We start from the raw sequence: 16874 nt of genomic DNA on the forward strand, positions 1-16874 counted from the left end.
TGAGAGAGAAGTGATAATCAATGTGTGATTCTTTAAGCTAGTAAATTTTGGTTTAATTTAAGCTGGCAAAGCACAAAACACAGTGCCAGTGCCAAGGGTCACCCAGGAGGAGTAGAGACAACGGGCTTGGACACAGGACAGGGGATTACCTGTTGAGCAATCCATGAGCTCATTGGCAGCTTTCATTTTCTTAGCAGTGTGCTCTGAGGTAGAGGGTGAGACCAGAAGGCTTGTGGTAGAAAAACAGGAAGCATTTAAGCCAAGGCTACTGTCTGGGCCATGCTCGGCCTGCTCCATCTTCCTTTTCCGAGAGGGCAGAGCAATGGAAGAAGGGGTCACTGCCAGTGCAGTCTGTGCTCTCCCGAGCAGGTGGCAACCAGGGATGGAGTGCTGGAGCAGGAAATGGTCGATCCGCGCCTTCAAGGAGGGGTGAGGCAGGGGCTGGGAGTGTGGAGTAAAGGCTACTCCTGTGAAAGGGTCACTGGGCACTCGGCCCCATGTGGCTTCACTGCGGTTACACTTCTCTAGCGTGCTCTGGTCAATGACCTTGCCTGAGGGCAGTAGCATGGGGAAAGGCATGATCTCCAGGGTGATGGGATCTAAGAACTCTTCAGGTATATCCCGAATTACCTCAGCCAGCTCCTGTAGGCTAGAGGGGGCCTGCTGGCCCTCAGACTGGCCCCCAGAATCACAGTCACTCTCCATGGGCAACGCTGGGGCCTGTAAAGATAAGTCCTGAGGGAGGCTCTCTGAGGCAACCAGCAGGACGCTGTCTATCACTTCCTGAGAGCAGGTTTTGGCTGGCTGACCCCATACCTCCAACCGCTTGATACAAGGGACACCACCACCTGTCACATGGGTGATACAGATCTTGAGATGGGCCACATGACTAAGAGAAAGAGCCCCTTTATTCCAGAGCTCTTGGGCCACAACAGCAGGGGAGGGGAGTGTGGCTTCCACTGGGCCAAAAGGTGGCCTGGCCTTGAAGCCCCTGTGGCTAAATACCACTTGGCTCTGGTTTTTCAACAGGACTTTGCCCACCAAAGTGAATGCTTCCTTGTCCGGAATGGATGGCTCATCTGGGTCTGGGGTCCGGCACGCAGGGGTATTCCAAGATGCTCCGCTGGATAAGGCAGATGTGTACATTTCCAGGCCAGTGACATTCTGGCCTCCCCCAGCTGAGAGATCTATGTTAATCCTACAGATTTCCACACTGAAGGGAAAGGAAACTGTCACATAGACCGGTGGCTTAATGAAATACTCTGTCCTGAAACCATGACTTCTCTTTGTGAGGTCTTCAGAGATGAGATTTTCCACTTCATAGCCATCAGCTGATATCTAGATTTAATGACAAAAATGAGACGAATTGATTTGATGAGCTCTAAATCAAGGCGAGTTTTCAAGAACTTGTCACTTTTAGTAAAACTCTAAAGAAAATCTGAAGGTCCTCATTTGAAATTTCCTCTATCATATCAAATTTTCCTAGGTTTTCCTTTTCTTTTTTTGGCATGCATCCAAGATCAGACAAAAGGCTGAGGGCAACTGTGCCCCTAAATACTGCCCATCCTTAAAAAATGAGCAACAAAACTCTGCCTAGCCAACCAAAATCCCTTCAAAATAACATCTCTATGAAAAAGCAGCAGATAAACAAGCTTTTTTAATCTTATTTTTAAATTTCAGAGGATGAAAATGTACAGATTTAGGGGGAAATGAAGATGTTCATTGAAGTTTCCAATTTTGTATTTGGACTCTATCAATTATAACAGTTTCCCCAGGAAGGCACAACAAAGGAGCTTCTTGTAAATCTTTGAATGGTGAAACTTGGGGAAAAAAAGTTTGCATAGGAACAAGGACCACAAAAGACTATGGGAAATTTAAAACAGTGAATGTGCTAAGGGTGAGACTATGAGTAGCTTTTTCTCCCTCTTAATATTTCCAATACTTGTCATAACCAATGGAAATTTTAAGGTACCATTGCCTGAAGGAGTCAGCTTAATAATCTGGGGTGAAATAATGTGCTGCATGCAGAAATTCCAAACTGGGGAGAAGTTCAATTCTCCCCTTGGAGTTTCCTTACTCCCTGCTCTGGACTGTGGAAACATACCCTCCTTTGCACAAAAGGGGAGGCAGCTTAATTCAAATAATAAAGCACAAGGAATCCATACAACAAATATAAGCCATTATTTCTACCATGAGAAGTTAGCAAGAACAGCAGTGAGAGAATTTCTATCTTCACTATGACCTTGAGTGAAATTAAAATTTATCATAAATGATAAATTGATGAAAACTGGAGAGGAGAGAACCCTCCACAAAATGAGTCACAACTCAGCTTGTAACAGCGCTGTCTGACTTCAGAGGCGCAGCCTGACCCGTGCTTACCTGAATATCATCTGGTAGACTCTAAAACAATGAGGGTGAAAGCACATTAAGCCTGAACTGTCTTAATATACAAGGCAGGAAATGGGGAAAACATGAAAAACAGATGTCATTTATTTATTTATGTGTATATACTTGCTCTGTTTACCTTGTTGCAGTAAATTCTTGGTCTGAACTGTGGGAGGCAAAGATTTATTACCATCTTTATGGCTGAAAGGATAGCTTCCAAGCATCAGAAATAGCCTTAAATGAAAAAATAAAACTTAGTATTAGACAAGTTAAAATTCAAATCTAAACTCTTAGGAGTTGATTCCTAAGAGATGAGAGTTAAACAGAACAACAACAAAAATTTAACAAACATACACTCTCATGGTCTATATTTATTCTCTTTCTATACAACACGCGATGATTACAAGGGAGATTTCTTTTGCAGATTGTGTGGTTTGGTTCTCTAGCTGACAGTTGTTCTAAAGCCCCAGTGGAGGCAAGGGCCTATCAGCTCTGCAAGGAGCTCCCAACAGGAAAGGGAGGGTAAAAAGTAGATGCTGCTGCTGCTGCTAAGTTGCTTCAGTCGTGTCCGACTCTGGGCAACCCCACTGACGGCAGCCCACCAGGCTCCCCCGTGCCTGGGATTCTCCAGGCAAGAACACTGGAGTGGGTTGCCATTTCCTTCTCCAATGCATAAAAATGAAAAGTGAAAGTGAAGTCGCTCAGTCGTATCTGACTCTTAGCTACCTCATGGACTACAGCCTACCAGGCTCCTCCGTCCATGGGATTTTCCAGGCAAGAGTACTGGAGTAGGGTGCCATTGCCTTCTCCCAAAAGTAGATGAGCTCAAAGTAAAAAGAGGACTACTTAGCCAGAAGGTTTAGAATGAAAATGGTCACAGAAAATAATCATAGTGGTGCTAATGCATCTTTCATTTAACACTTGTTAATGCACTTATGTTTTATTAAAGTGAAAACAATTAGAAGAGTAAAAAGTATTATTATTGGGAAATGGAAAATCTTAGAGTTGAAAACATCTTAAAAGAACATCTAGTTCAAATCCAATTCATCCTTGAACAAGGCAGGGATTAAGGGATTGACCTTCCACACAACTGTTGAAAATCCACATATAACTTTATAGTCTGCCCTCTGTATTGATGGTTCCACATAAGTGAATTCAACCAACCTCAAATCGTGCGATACTATGGTATGTATTTAGTGAAGAAAATCCACATATAAGTGGACGTGCACAGGTCAAGCCTGTGCTGTTCAAGGGTCATCTGTAGTCATTTTGATGACCAATATCCAGTGAAAAGGAAATGGATGAAGGAGGTCAAAAAGTACAAACTTCTACTTAAAAGAGAAGTAAGATCTGGGGATGTAACACACAACATGGTGACTACAGTTAACAATACTGCACTGCATATATGAAAGCTCCCAAGAGAGTAGGTCTTAAAAGTTCTCAACACACACACACAAGTGTAACTACATGAGGCGATAGACATTAGCTAAGCTTGTTATGGTAACCACTTCACTATATATATATATATAAAATCATTATGTTGTACACCTTAAACTTATACACCTTGAACTATACACTGTTACATGTCATTTATAGCTCAATAAAACTGAAAGGAAGAAAATGACTAATATACTAATGTCCAACAGCCTTTGTTATATTCTCTATAGAGAAGCAGTGAAGCCATTAGAAACATCCCTCCCAGTGGCAAGCCTCTCCGACGGATCTGAACTCCTTGGAAAGGCCAGCCATTCCATGCTTTCCCATCTAACACACAAGGCCATGAGAAACCCCCAGTAGGGACAGGGCCACACTCTGCGGTCTTTGTGTTGCCGTGCTCAGTAGGTGCTGCTTGCAGAGGCCAGGCACGTCGGGCATTCTGCAACATTTTAGTGAGCAGCTTCTGCACAATGAAGTTGTGCCATGAGACTTTTGAAGGTTTGTTAGCTCAGCCTAGCCCCTATGTCTGTTCTACATATGAACACAAAATATTTTTTAACATGGTTTTAATACATGCAGAATTTTCTAAGAAGGGAACTTCCATGTAAATTATAGGAAGATCATACTTCATTTACTTCAGGTTTTTACCAAGAGGAGTTCACTTCTGAAAACCACATCACTGAGAGAAATGCTAATATATCTGACAGTCCACATTTGTAGCAGTCTGCATTCTAGATGATTCTATATGTTGGTAAAAGCTTTTGATTACTTTTTTTTTGGCCATGCCACGAGGCTTGTGGGATATTAGTTCCCCAACCAGGGATAGAACCTGTGCCCAGGCAGTGAAACAGTCAAGTCCTAACCACTGAGCCACAAGGGAATTCCCTTGATTACTCCTTTATGCCTTCCAGTATGGTCATATCCAAACATTCACACATGAGAATAAATTTTCACACTTTAAAATGTCTACTTTAAATTACTATTAAGTCTTTTGTGTGCACACATATGTGTTTGTTTTACAACTACATAGTAAGGTTATATTACTTTGACTTTAAATTCAGGACAGTACATTACAAAATATGTATTATTAAAAGAGAGAGATGAATCTGATGCAGTAGAAAATCCTTGGCCTAAAGTCTCCCAGTCTTTGTTCAGAACCTGTGCTGAAAACTCCTTGTTCTTCTCATTTTTGGAGGCATACATGCCATCTCTTTGCCAGCCTTCTAGAATCTGTCCTGGAATCAACATGGACAGTTGACAAAACTCCTTTTTTGGAAGATTGTTTTAATGTTTCCAGGCTCTTAATGTCCTTGTTCCCCATCAGTCAGTTCTGTTCAGTTGCTCAGTCGTGTCCGACTCTTTGCAACCCTATGAATAGCAGCACGCCAGGCCTCCCTGTTCATCACCAATTCCCGGAATTCACTGACTCACATCCATCGACTCAGTGATGCCATCCAGCCATCTCATCCTCTGTCGTCCCCTTCTCCTCCTGCCCTCAATCCCTCCCAGCATCAGTCTCTTCCAATGAGTCAACTCTTCGCATGAGGTGGCCAAAGTACTGGAGCTTCAGTTTTAGCATCATTCCTTCCAAAGAAATCCCAGGGCTGATCTCCTTTAGAATGGACTGGTTGGATCTCCTTGCAGTCCAAGGGACTCTCAAGAGTCTTCTCCAACACCACAATTCAAAAGCATCAATTCTTCAGCACTCAGCCTTCTTCACAGTCCAACTCTCACATCCATACATGACCACAGGAAAAACCATAGCCTTGACTAGACGGAACTTTGTTGGCGAAGTAATGTCTCTGCTTTTCAATATGCTATCTAGGTTGGTCATAACTTTCCTTCCAAGGAATAAGCGTCTTTTAATTTCATGGCTGTAGTCACCATCTGCAGTGATTTTGGAGCCCAGAAAAATAAAGTCTGACACTGTTTCCACTGTTTCCCCATCTATTTCCCATGAAGTGATGGGATTGGATGCCATGATCTTAGTTTTCTGAATGTTGAGCTTTAAGCCAACTTTTTCACTCTCCACTTTCACTTTCATCAAGAGGCTTTTGAGTTCCTCTTCACTTTCTGCCATAACGGTGGTGTCATCTGCATATCTGAAGTTATTGATATTTCTCCCAGCAATCTTGATTCCAGCTTGTGCTTCTTTCAGCCCAGAGTTTCTCATGATGTACTCTGCATAGAAGTTAAATAAGCAGGGTAACAATATACAGCCTTGACATACTCCTTTTCCTATTTGGAACCAGTCTGTTGTTCCATGTCCAGTTCTAACTGTTGCTTCCTGACCTGCATATAGGTTTCTCAAGAGGCAGGTCAGGTGGTCTGGTATTCCCATCTCTTTGTTCTCCATAATAACTCAAAAATTAGTATCTAAGGAATTACATCTCCAAATATTCTCAAGGCCCTTGTATGTACCTCCTTTTAGACAGGAAACTAGAACTCATTTCAAGCAGCATTTCCTTAAATCCTCCCACCCAAGTAGGGCAGGGGCTTCTTGTTAACTTTTTGTTTTGTTTTAAATGAAAAATTAAGCCACTGAGTTTAGTTTAATATAGTATTAAAATGATTATGTAGGGCTTCCCAGGTGACATTAGTGGTAAAGAACCCATCTGCCAATGCAAGTTAGATGTAAGAGACTTGGGTTTGATCTCGCGGTCAGGAAAATCCCCTTGGAGGGCATGGCAATCCTCTCCAGTATTCTTGGCTGGAGAATCCCATGGACAGAGAAGCCTGGCAGGCTGCAGTCCATAGGGTCGGACAGTCGAATATGACTGAAACGTGATTATATACAATTATAAATGATTATATAGTCCAGACCAAGGAAACAAAACATTTCTCCTAAGAAAGCAAGCCTAAGATTTGCCAAAGGAAAACAGATAATATGATATCAAGAGATGGTGAGAGGACCAATTTGCAAGTGCAGAACTAAGCTGGTCCTAGGTAAATTGGTGAAGTTAGCCATCTCCAGCATTTGTGAGGGTTTTCTTTTCACTGCCACAAGCACTTGTCTCCTCCCTTCTTTGCCCTGATAGAAGACGGCTTTGGTAAGAAAAAATAGAGATAGAAACTGTGTTATAATACTAAAATACTGAGAAGAGTTTCCTATTAGTAAGACAAATGCAATCATCTCTATCCCCACAGTTCACATGTTAGGTCTTTCCTCTGCCTTTCAGAGAAAAATGGAGAAGGAAACGGCAACCCACTCCAGTATTCATGCCTGGAAAATCCCATGGACCGAGGAGCCTGGTGGGCTACACTCCATGGGGTCGCAAAGAGTTGGACACGACTGAGTGAATTCTGTGTGTGTTCAGAGAAAAAAACAAACTCTGGCAGAGGTAACAATGTTAACCCATTGAGGTACTGATTTGATTCCTTAGTGGAAGGCACTGATTCCACTAAGATATACATTCCTCCTATCTCTTGTTACCTTCTTAGACATTTCACACTGTGGTCTTTCAACTTTATTTTTCCTATCATGATATTTATTTATCTGAAATGTAAATGTCAGAATCAGAAGAAGCTGGGTAGGGGTCTTCTTGGAGTCATGATGAAGAGCTTTCCTGTGAATGTGAAGATAAATGGAAAAGTCTTCAAAACTTATCTGAGTACCCAATGTAGTAAATGGCAGCATGAGATGGAGTTGCTCAGATTTGACTACCCTCAGGACAACTGCCCTTTGCCTTTAACCTGTGGCTTGGCTATCACCAGATACCTGTTCTTGTGACTGGACTTGAGAGATGACCAGGATGAAAAGGACAAGGGCTTTCAAACTTTTGCTATCTCATAACTTAAAAAAATTTCACTTCAGATACCTGAAAGTAGAGAATGTGATGGCCCTTCCAAGCAGTGCAGTAATTTAAGAGAGTTATCTGAACTGTATCTCAGCAAACACAAGGCTCACTCTTTTCATGAGTCATTAGACCAAGAACCTCTAGTAGCAAAAACACAACTCTGGCTAGGGAAGCACATACACAAAATGACTTAGAAGAGGCCACTAGGGTTTGTTTAAGTATTTTTTAACACCAAAAGTATTTTGTATTGGGGTACAGCTGATTAACAATAGTGTGGTAGTTCCAGGTAAAAAGCCATACATAGGCATCTATCCATTCTCCTCCAAAACCCTCTCCCCTGCAGGCTGCCACGTAACATTGAGCTAAGCTCCATATGCTATACAATAGGTCTTTGTTGGTTATCCATTTTAAATACAACAGTGTGTATATGACCATCCCAAAGTCCCTAGCTATCCCTTCCCCCACAGCAACCATAAGTTCGTTTTCTAAGTCTGTGAGTCTGTTTTGTAAGTAAGTTCATTTGTATCATTTCTTTTTAGATTCCACACACAAGGGGTATCATATGATATTTCTCCTTCTCTGTCTGATTACTTCACTCAGTATGACACTCTCTAGGTCCATCCATGTTGCTACAAATGGCCTTATTTCATTCTTTTTAATGGCTGAGTAATATTCCATTGTATATATGTACCACATCTTCTTTATCCATTCCTCTGTTGATTGACATTTAGGTTGCTTCCATGTCTTAGCTATTGTAAAGAGTGCTGCAATGAACGGGCCATGTTTTTCTCTGGATATATGCCCAGGAGTGGGATTGCAGGGTCATGTGATAGCTCCATTTTTAGTTTTTTAAGGAACCTCCAAGTGGCTGCACCAATTTATATTCCCACCAACAGTGCAGTAGGGTCCCCTTCTCACCACACCCTCTCCAGCATTTGTTGCTTGTGGACTTTTTGATGATAGCCATTCTGACTGGAGTGAGGAGTTTCATTGTAGTTTTAATTTGCATTTCTCTAATAACTAGCGATGTTGAACATCTGTTCATGTGCCTATTGGCCATCTCTATGTCCTCTTCGGAGAAAATCTATTCATGTCTTCTGCCCATTTTTTAAGTGGGTTATTTTGTTTTGATGCTATTAAGCATCATAAGCTGTTCATAAATTTTAGAGACTAATCCCTTACTGGGAACATCATTTGCAAATATTTTCTCCCAATCTGTGGGTTGTCTACACATTTTATTATTTCCTTTGCTGTGCAAAAACTTTTGAGCTTAAGTAGGTCCCATATGTTTATTTTTGCTTTTATTTCCATTATTCGGGGAGATGGATCAAAAATGATGTTGCTGTGATTTATGTCAGAGAGTGGTCTGCCTTATGTTTTCCTCTAGGATTAAACTGTCCAATCTCACATTTAGGTTCTTAATCCATTTTGAACTTATTTTTGTGCATGGAGTTAGGGACTGATCTAACTTCATTTTTTTACTGTTAAAAAAACTTCATTTTTAATGGGGCTGTCTAGTTTACCCAGCACCATTTGTTGAAGAGACTATCTTTCCAACATTGTGTAGTCTTGCCTACTTTGTCAGAGATTAATTGACCATAGGTGCACAGGCTTATTTATGGGTTTTCTATCCTGTTCCATTGATCTATATTTCTATTTTTGTGCCAGTACCATACTGTTTTGATGACTGTAACTTTGTAGTATAGCCTGAAGTCAAAGAGCCTGATTCCTCCAGCTCTATTTTTCAAGACTTGCTTTGGCTATTCGGGGTCTTTTGTGTCTCCATACAAATTCTTAGATTTTTTTTGTTCTCTATGAAAAATGCCATTGGTCATTTGATAGGGATTGCACTGAATCTGTAGATTGCCTTAGGTAGTATAGTCATTTAGACAATACTCATTCTTCCAATCCATGAACATGGTATATCTTTCCATCTGTTTATGTCCTCTTCGATTTCTTTCATCATCTTATAGTTTTCAGAGTATAGGTCTTTTGTCTCCTTAGATAGGTTTATTCCTAAGTATTTTTCTTTTTGATGCAATGGTAAACGGAACTGCTTGAATTTCTCTTTCTGATCTTTCATTGTTAGTGTATAGAAATGCAACTGATTTCTGTGTATTAATTTTGTAACCTTAAACTTTACCAAATTCATTGATGAGTTCTAGTAGTTTTCTGGTAGCATTTTTAGGATCTTCTAAGTATAGTATCATGTCATTTGCAAACAGTGACAGTTTAACTTCTTTTCCAATTTGGATTCCCTTTACTTCTTTTTCTTCTCTGATTGCTATAGCTAGGACTTCCAAAACTATGTTAAATAAAAGTGCTGAGAGCGGACATTCTTGTCTTGTTCCTAATCTTAGAGGGAATGCTTTCAGCTTTTCACCACCGATTATGAAACTAGCTGTATGTTTGTCACATATGGCCTTTATTATGTTGAGGTATGTACCCTCTATACCCACTTTCTGGAGAGGTTTTATCATACATGGGCACTGAATTTTGTCAAAACCTTTTCCTGCATCTATTGAGATGATCATATGGCTTTTATTTTTCAATTTGTTGATATGGCGTATCACACTGATTCTTTGATGCTGAAACATCCTTGCATCTGTGGGATGGATCCCACTTGATCATGGTGTATGATCTTTTTAATGTATTGTTGGATACAGATGGCTAGTATTTTGTTGAGGATTTCTGCATATATGTTCATCAGTGATACTGGCCTGTAATTTCTTCCTTTTGTGGTATCCTTGTCTGGTTTTGGTATTGGGGTGATGGTGGCCAGGAGAGGCCACAGGGGGTTTTATTCAATTTAAATCTTACGAACTGATTAGCTCTAAAATGGGTACTAATATCCTTATTTTGCAGATGAACAAACTGAGACTCAAAGAAAGATGAAGGTAGGACTCAGATTCTAAATCTTTCTAAACCACTCTGGTTATTGTCTACTTGGACACAATTTACCTTGAAGGATTAATCAGGAAGCTATATGGCTTAAAGCCAGATGTTCTACAGATAACTTACAACCTTTCTCCCTCCTGTTACTTACATCCAGGTTTGGTATCAAAACCTAAAAAAAAAAATCAATTCTTCCAAACTTACAATTAATGTGGCTATGCTCTTTTGTTGTTGTTTAGTTGCTAAGTCATGTCTGACTCTTTTGTGACCCCAGGGACTGTAGTCTACCAGGCTCCTCTGTCCATGGGACTTCCCAGGCAAGAATACTGGAGAGGGCTGCCATTTTAATCTCCAGATCTTTCCAACTCAGGGATGGAACCCACATCTCCTGCATTGGCAGGCGGATTCTTTATCACTGAGCCATCAGGAAAACCCTGCGGCTATGCTCTACAATGCAGGAATTTAGAAACTTTGACTACTCTTTGCAACATCTGTTGAAGCATCTCACCTCATGAGGCTTCTCAACCTTCATACATGCATGCTAAGTCGCTTCAGTTGTTTCCAACTCTTTGTGACCCTATGGACGGTGCCCTTCTCCAGGGGATCTTCCTGACCCAGGAATGGAACCCGAGTCTCTTGTGTCTCCTGCACTGGCAGGTGGGTTCTTTACCACTAGCTCCACCTGGGAGAGGTTAATTTCTAAGTCAACTATTAAAGCATATGGACCTGTATCTGACCAGACACAGCCTATCTGCTCTCCATAGCACTTACCAAAATCTAATTTGAGAGAATATTTATAGACTGTTCAGTCCATCCACAATGAATTCTTTTTAGTGCTGGCCTAAGTAGTACCTCTTGCCTCCTGCCTGGCTTCCCTGATGGCTGCTGCATTCATATCCTACACCACCATCTGACAGACTTCTTAGCAATGTGGATCCTCATCTGTAGCAAAAATAAATGTAACACATTTAGAAAAACTCAGCGGTAGATCTGTGAAGATTCACAGGACACCACGGTGGCACCACACATCAACTTAGAGCCATAATTTTAGTCTCTAAAATGTATTACTCCATTGAGCTGCTCCATAGAGCAGTGTACTGAACCATCCCATGTTCATCCTAGCCATAACCATCACTGCATTCCTCGCCCCATTGCATATCTATGTGTGTGTGCTCAGTCATGTTCTGTAGCCTACCAGGCACCTCGGTCCATGGAGTTTTCCAGGCAAGAATACTTGAGTGGGTTCCAATTTCTCCTCCAAAGGATCTTCCATACCCAAGGACTGAACCTGTGTCTCCTGTGTTTCCTGTATTGGCAGGCAGATTCTTTACCACTATGCCACCTGGGAAGCTCATATACTCTTTACCAAATATTTCATTGGTTCTGTGTGGTTATTAGCAAGGAATTTTATATCAAACAGCTCTCTACAGTTGTCAAAATGATCATTCTCTATTCTGCATGGTATCCTCTAGGACTCACGAGAAAAATCTCTTTTTGGTCTTAGTATTAGAACAGTTGCTTCTTCCAATCAACTCAGTATTATAAGTATGAATATGAATCATATAATTGATTATGATCTTTACTTTGGCACTAGAAAGCTCAGAATGAAATCTGTGGCCCAACCCTCAGATTTCTCTCTGCTTGAATTCTTCACTTATTTTTATATAATAAGGTATGTTGTGAAAGCTACCTTAAAATCATTTTGGAAAAGGATGGGGTATAAATAATAAACCACCCTCTTTTAGGCGGACATTTCAGTTGTTTGCAACTTTTTACTACTACACTACTAAAATAAAAATTAAGCAGATTTTACCTTTTATTTATTTATTTTTTATATTTACAGAGGTCCATCGTTTGTGAAACAGAGACTCTGTTTCTTTAAGACTGATCTCACAGAAAGCAGTAGAAGAGCAGTCACTTGGATGGCGAGGAGGTTAATGGACCTGTGACTCTCAGGAACTTTCCTGCAGTGGCCACAGCTGGGAAAGGGGTGGTGTCTACCCGTTGGCTCTGTCTCCACCCTGCTCAAGGACCACCCTCTTGTGGTTCTGACCTCTCTGACCTTGCCCCTCGGGGGACCTCTTGACTTGGCTGTTGTCATTCCCGATTCATGGATCATGCCTCTTCCTAGAGAAACCTGAGAATTCCTCAAACTGGAAGCTTCAGATGTTCCAAGAGCAAACCAGTTAGTGCTCTGAATTCACATGTTAACAGACAAGTTATTTAGCATCACTCCAAAAGAGTACATGAATTACCTCTAACAGGTAGGAATATGGATGGATAGTTGTTGTTGTTTAGTGGCTAAGTCGTGTTCAACTCTTTTGCGACCCCATGGACTATAGCCCTCCTCTGTCCATGGAATTTTCCAGGCAAGAATACTGCAGTGGGTTGCCATTTCCTTCTCCAGATTTTTACCTTTTATACGGTTAATTTTTCTAACCAGTTATTGCTATATTAGGAAAGCTTTTCATTTTTGTATCCTTATTATGTATTTAGCTATTTTACTGAACTCATTGATTTTAACACATTTTTAGGAATTTGGGGGGGGTTCTATAATCTCAATGAGAGCCTCTTTCTTAAAATGGTAACTCTTATTTCTCTCATCTTCCTATATTAGCTAGAACTGCCAGAATTACATGAAACAATATTAGAGTTGTCAAGCTTCTGTTCCCATTAGAAAATGCCTCTAGTTTTTCATCTTTGAACATGATGCTGATTGTTAGACTGAAATATTATATGCTTTGGGGCTTCCCAGGTGGCACTAGTGGTAAGGAACCCACCTGCCAATGCAGGAGACATAAGAGACACAAGTTCAATCCCTAGGTGGGGAAGATCCCCTGGAGAAGGGTATGGCTATCTACTCCAGTATTCTTGCCTGGAGAATCCCATGGACAGAGAAGCCTGGCAAGCTATAGTCCACAGGGTCACAAAGAGTCGGACATGACTGAAGTGACTTAACACGTACATTATATGCTTTGAATTCTGACTGTCTCTATATATTGAGTTTTATTTTTCTTATTTGACAGATTAATGAGATATAACACATTTTACAATTTTAAGCCATCTTTTTATTCCTAATATAGGCTCTATTTGGTGGTAGAAAATTATTCTTTAAATGTTTTTTAAACTCTACTAAATTTGATTGGTCATATTAATTTTAGATGAAATATCATTGCACATGCATGTAATATTTACATGCCCTATGCTAAGCACTGGAATAGAGATAAAAGTGAAATGGTTAAGTGGTGAAACTATTCTGTATGATACTGTAATAAATGGCATTACACATTTGTCAAAATCCACAGAATTGCACAAAGAGTAAACCTTAATGTAAACTATGGACTTCAGTTAATAATAATACGTCAATATTGGTTTATCAATTATAATACATAAACCACACTTGTGCAAGATGTTAATAATAGGAAAACTATACGGAAGGGAGAGGATGTACATGGGAATTCTCTGATTTCCATTTCCCATCAAAAATTATTTGATCAATTTTTCTGTAAGCCTCAACTTGCTCTTAAAAAATAGTCCAATAACAATAATAAAAGTGGTAATAATAATAAATAAAGAATGATTGGGGGACTTTCCTGGTGGTCCAGTGCTTAAGAATCGGCCTGCCAATGCAGGGCACACGGGTTCAATCCCTGGTCCAGGAAGATCCCTCATGACTTAGGGCAACTACTGAGTACTCTAGAGCCTGTGAGCCACAACACAAGAAGCCACCACAATGAGAAGCCCTCATACCACAACCAGAGAGTGGCCCCTGTTGCCGCAACTAAAGAAAGTTGTGTGCAGCAGCGAAGACCAAAAAAAAAGAAAGCAAATAATGACTGAGGAAAAAGTGACTGAAAACACATTAGGACTGGAGATCAAATTGAAACAGAGTGGCAGATCCTTTAAAAAAAAAAAAAAAACTTACAAATTATAATATTTTGGGGGGAAACAGTGATGCCCAAACACCTCAAGCTTCTACAGGACTCTGGTTGCCACTGACATCTTTGTATGATCTTTCCTCTCTCTGGTTTCAACACTCCTGATTTTTTAAGACAAGTATTTCCTGCCTTAATACTTAATACAGAAAAAAACAATGACTTACCACATGAAAATGCAAATGGTCTCATCCAGGAAGACTGTCTCTTCAGCTCTGCCTAGGAAATAGCTATACTACCTGAACTCACTGCAAACACTGTCCAGGATATACAATACTTACAAACTACAAGTTCCTTATCCAAATTTGGCTTCTAAGAGAGATCAGATCTAAGTATAAATCAGGCAAAACAGATCATGGCTAAAGTGACCTACAGTTCAGGCAAGCAGCTTGGAGCCAGACAATATAGTATTATAAGATAGCAAGATAATAAAGATTTATAAGCAGATGACATATCAATTTTTATTACAAAGATTTTCATTACAAAATATTTTAGATAAAAGGATAAAGAAATAATGTAGTAGACACTCTTATATCCACCCCGTAGATTTAGCAAATCTAACATTTTGCCATGTTTGTGTCTCATTAGTGTACCTGACAAAACACGGTCCGCTAGAGAAGGGGAATGGCAAACCACTTCAGTGTTCTTGCCTCGTGATCCACAGAGGCAAAGGCTTTGGCGTACTCAATAAAGCAGAAGTAGATGTTTTTTTGGAACTCTCTTGCTTTTCCGATGACCCAACAGATACTGGCAATTTAACCTCTAGTTCCTCTGCCTTTTCTACACACAGTTAGTTTTCCACAACAAACTGTGGAAAATTCTTAAAGAGATGGGAATACCAAACCACCTGACCTGCCTCCTGAGAAATCAATATGCAGGTCAAGAAGCAACAGTTAGAACTGGATATGGAACAACAGACTGGTTCCAAATCGGGAAAGGAGTACATCAAGGCTGTATACTGTCACCCTGCTTATTTAACTTATATGCAGAGTACATCATGAGAAATGATGGGCTGGATGAAGCACAAGCTGGAATCAAGATTGTCGGGAGAAATATTAGTAACCTCAAATATGCAGATGACACCACTGTTATGGCAGAAAGCGAAGAAAAACTAAAGACCCTCTTGATGAAAGTGAAAGAGCAGAGTGAAAAAGCTGGCTTAAAACAACATTCAGAAAACTAAGATCATGGCATCTGGTCGCATCACTTCATGGCAAATAGATGGGGAAACACTGGAAACACTGAGAGGTTTTATTTTTTGGGGGGCTCCAAAATCACTGCAGATGGTGACTGCAGCCATGAAATTAAAAGACGCTTGCTCCTTGGAAGAAAAGCTATGACCAACCTAGACAGCATATTAAAAAGCAGAGACATTACTTTGCCAACAAAGGTCCATATAGTCAAAGCTATGGTTTTTCCAGCAGTCATATATGGATATGAGAGTTGGACTATAAAGAAAGTTGAGCGCTGAAAAACTGATGCTTTTGAACTGTGGTGTTGGAGAAGACTCCCTTGAGTCCCTTCTAAGAGTCCCATGGACTGCAAGGAGATCCAACCAGTCAATCCTAAAGGAAATCAGTGCTGAATATTCATTGGCAGGAGTGATGCTGAAGCTGAAACTCCAATACTTTGGCCACTTCATGCAAAGAACTGACTCACTGGAAAAGACCCTGATGCTGGGAAAGATTGAAAGCGGGAGGAGAAGGGGATGACAGAGGATGGGATGGTTGAATGGCATCACCGACTGTATGGACATGAGTTGGAGTAAGCTCCGGGAGTTGGTGATGGACAGGGAAGCCTGGCGTGCTGCCGTCCATGGGGTCACAAAGAGTCAGACACGACTGAGCAACTGAAATGAACTGATTCTTGCCTTGAGAACCCCCAGAATAGTATGAAAGGCAAAAAGATATAAAGACTGGAGGATGAGACCCACCCCCCAATCTTGGCTTGGCAGATGTCCAATATGCTACTGGGGAAGAGTGGTGAAAGAGCTGCAGAAAGAATGAAGAGGCTGAGCCAAAGCGGAAACAATGCCCAGTTGGGGATGTGCCTGGTGGTGAAAGTCAAGTCCAATGCTGCAAAGAACAATATTACATAGGAACCTGGAATGTTAGGTCCATGAATCAAGGTAAATTGGATATGGCCAAACAGGAGATGCAAGAGTGAACATCGACATTTTAGGAATCAGTGAACTAAAATGGACAGGAATGGGAGGATTTAATTCAGATGACCATTATGTCTACTACTGTGGGCAAGAATCCCTTAGGAAGAATGGAACAGCCCTCACAGTCAACAAAAGAGTCCAAAATGCAGTACCTGGGTGCAATATAAAGAAAAAAAAAAACCTGACAGAATGATATCAGTTCACTTCCAGGGCAAACTATTCAACATTAAAGTAATCCAAGTCTATGCCCCAATCACTAAG

General features: G+C 40.7%; 1 protein-coding gene across 6 annotated transcripts in view; it reads right to left on the reverse strand.

The window, feature by feature from the left end:
* The window catches only part of UBOX5 (U-box domain containing 5), a 46780-nt gene that overhangs the window by 6463 nt on the left and 23443 nt on the right, over nucleotides 1-16874 (reverse strand). For 4 of the 6 annotated variants that reach the window (XM_025263968.3, XM_044927880.2, XM_025263965.3 and 1 more), the window contains exons 2-3: nucleotides 2525-2619; nucleotides 150-1338 (exon numbers count right to left, since the gene is read on the reverse strand). In XM_025263968.3, the coding sequence (XP_025119753.1) occupies nucleotides 150-1338; nucleotides 2525-2578 (1243 nt within the window). In that variant the 5' untranslated portion in view covers nucleotides 2579-2619. Of the gene's footprint in view, nucleotides 1-149; nucleotides 1339-2524; nucleotides 2620-11285; nucleotides 11457-16874 lie in introns of all 6 variants that reach the window. The other 2 variants (XM_025263967.3, XM_025263966.3) reach the window with 2 other exon arrangements.

Source organism: Bubalus bubalis, chromosome 14 (genome assembly GCF_019923935.1).
Source record: "Bubalus bubalis isolate 160015118507 breed Murrah chromosome 14, NDDB_SH_1, whole genome shotgun sequence".
NCBI classification, from domain to species: domain Eukaryota; kingdom Metazoa; phylum Chordata; class Mammalia; order Artiodactyla; family Bovidae; genus Bubalus; species Bubalus bubalis.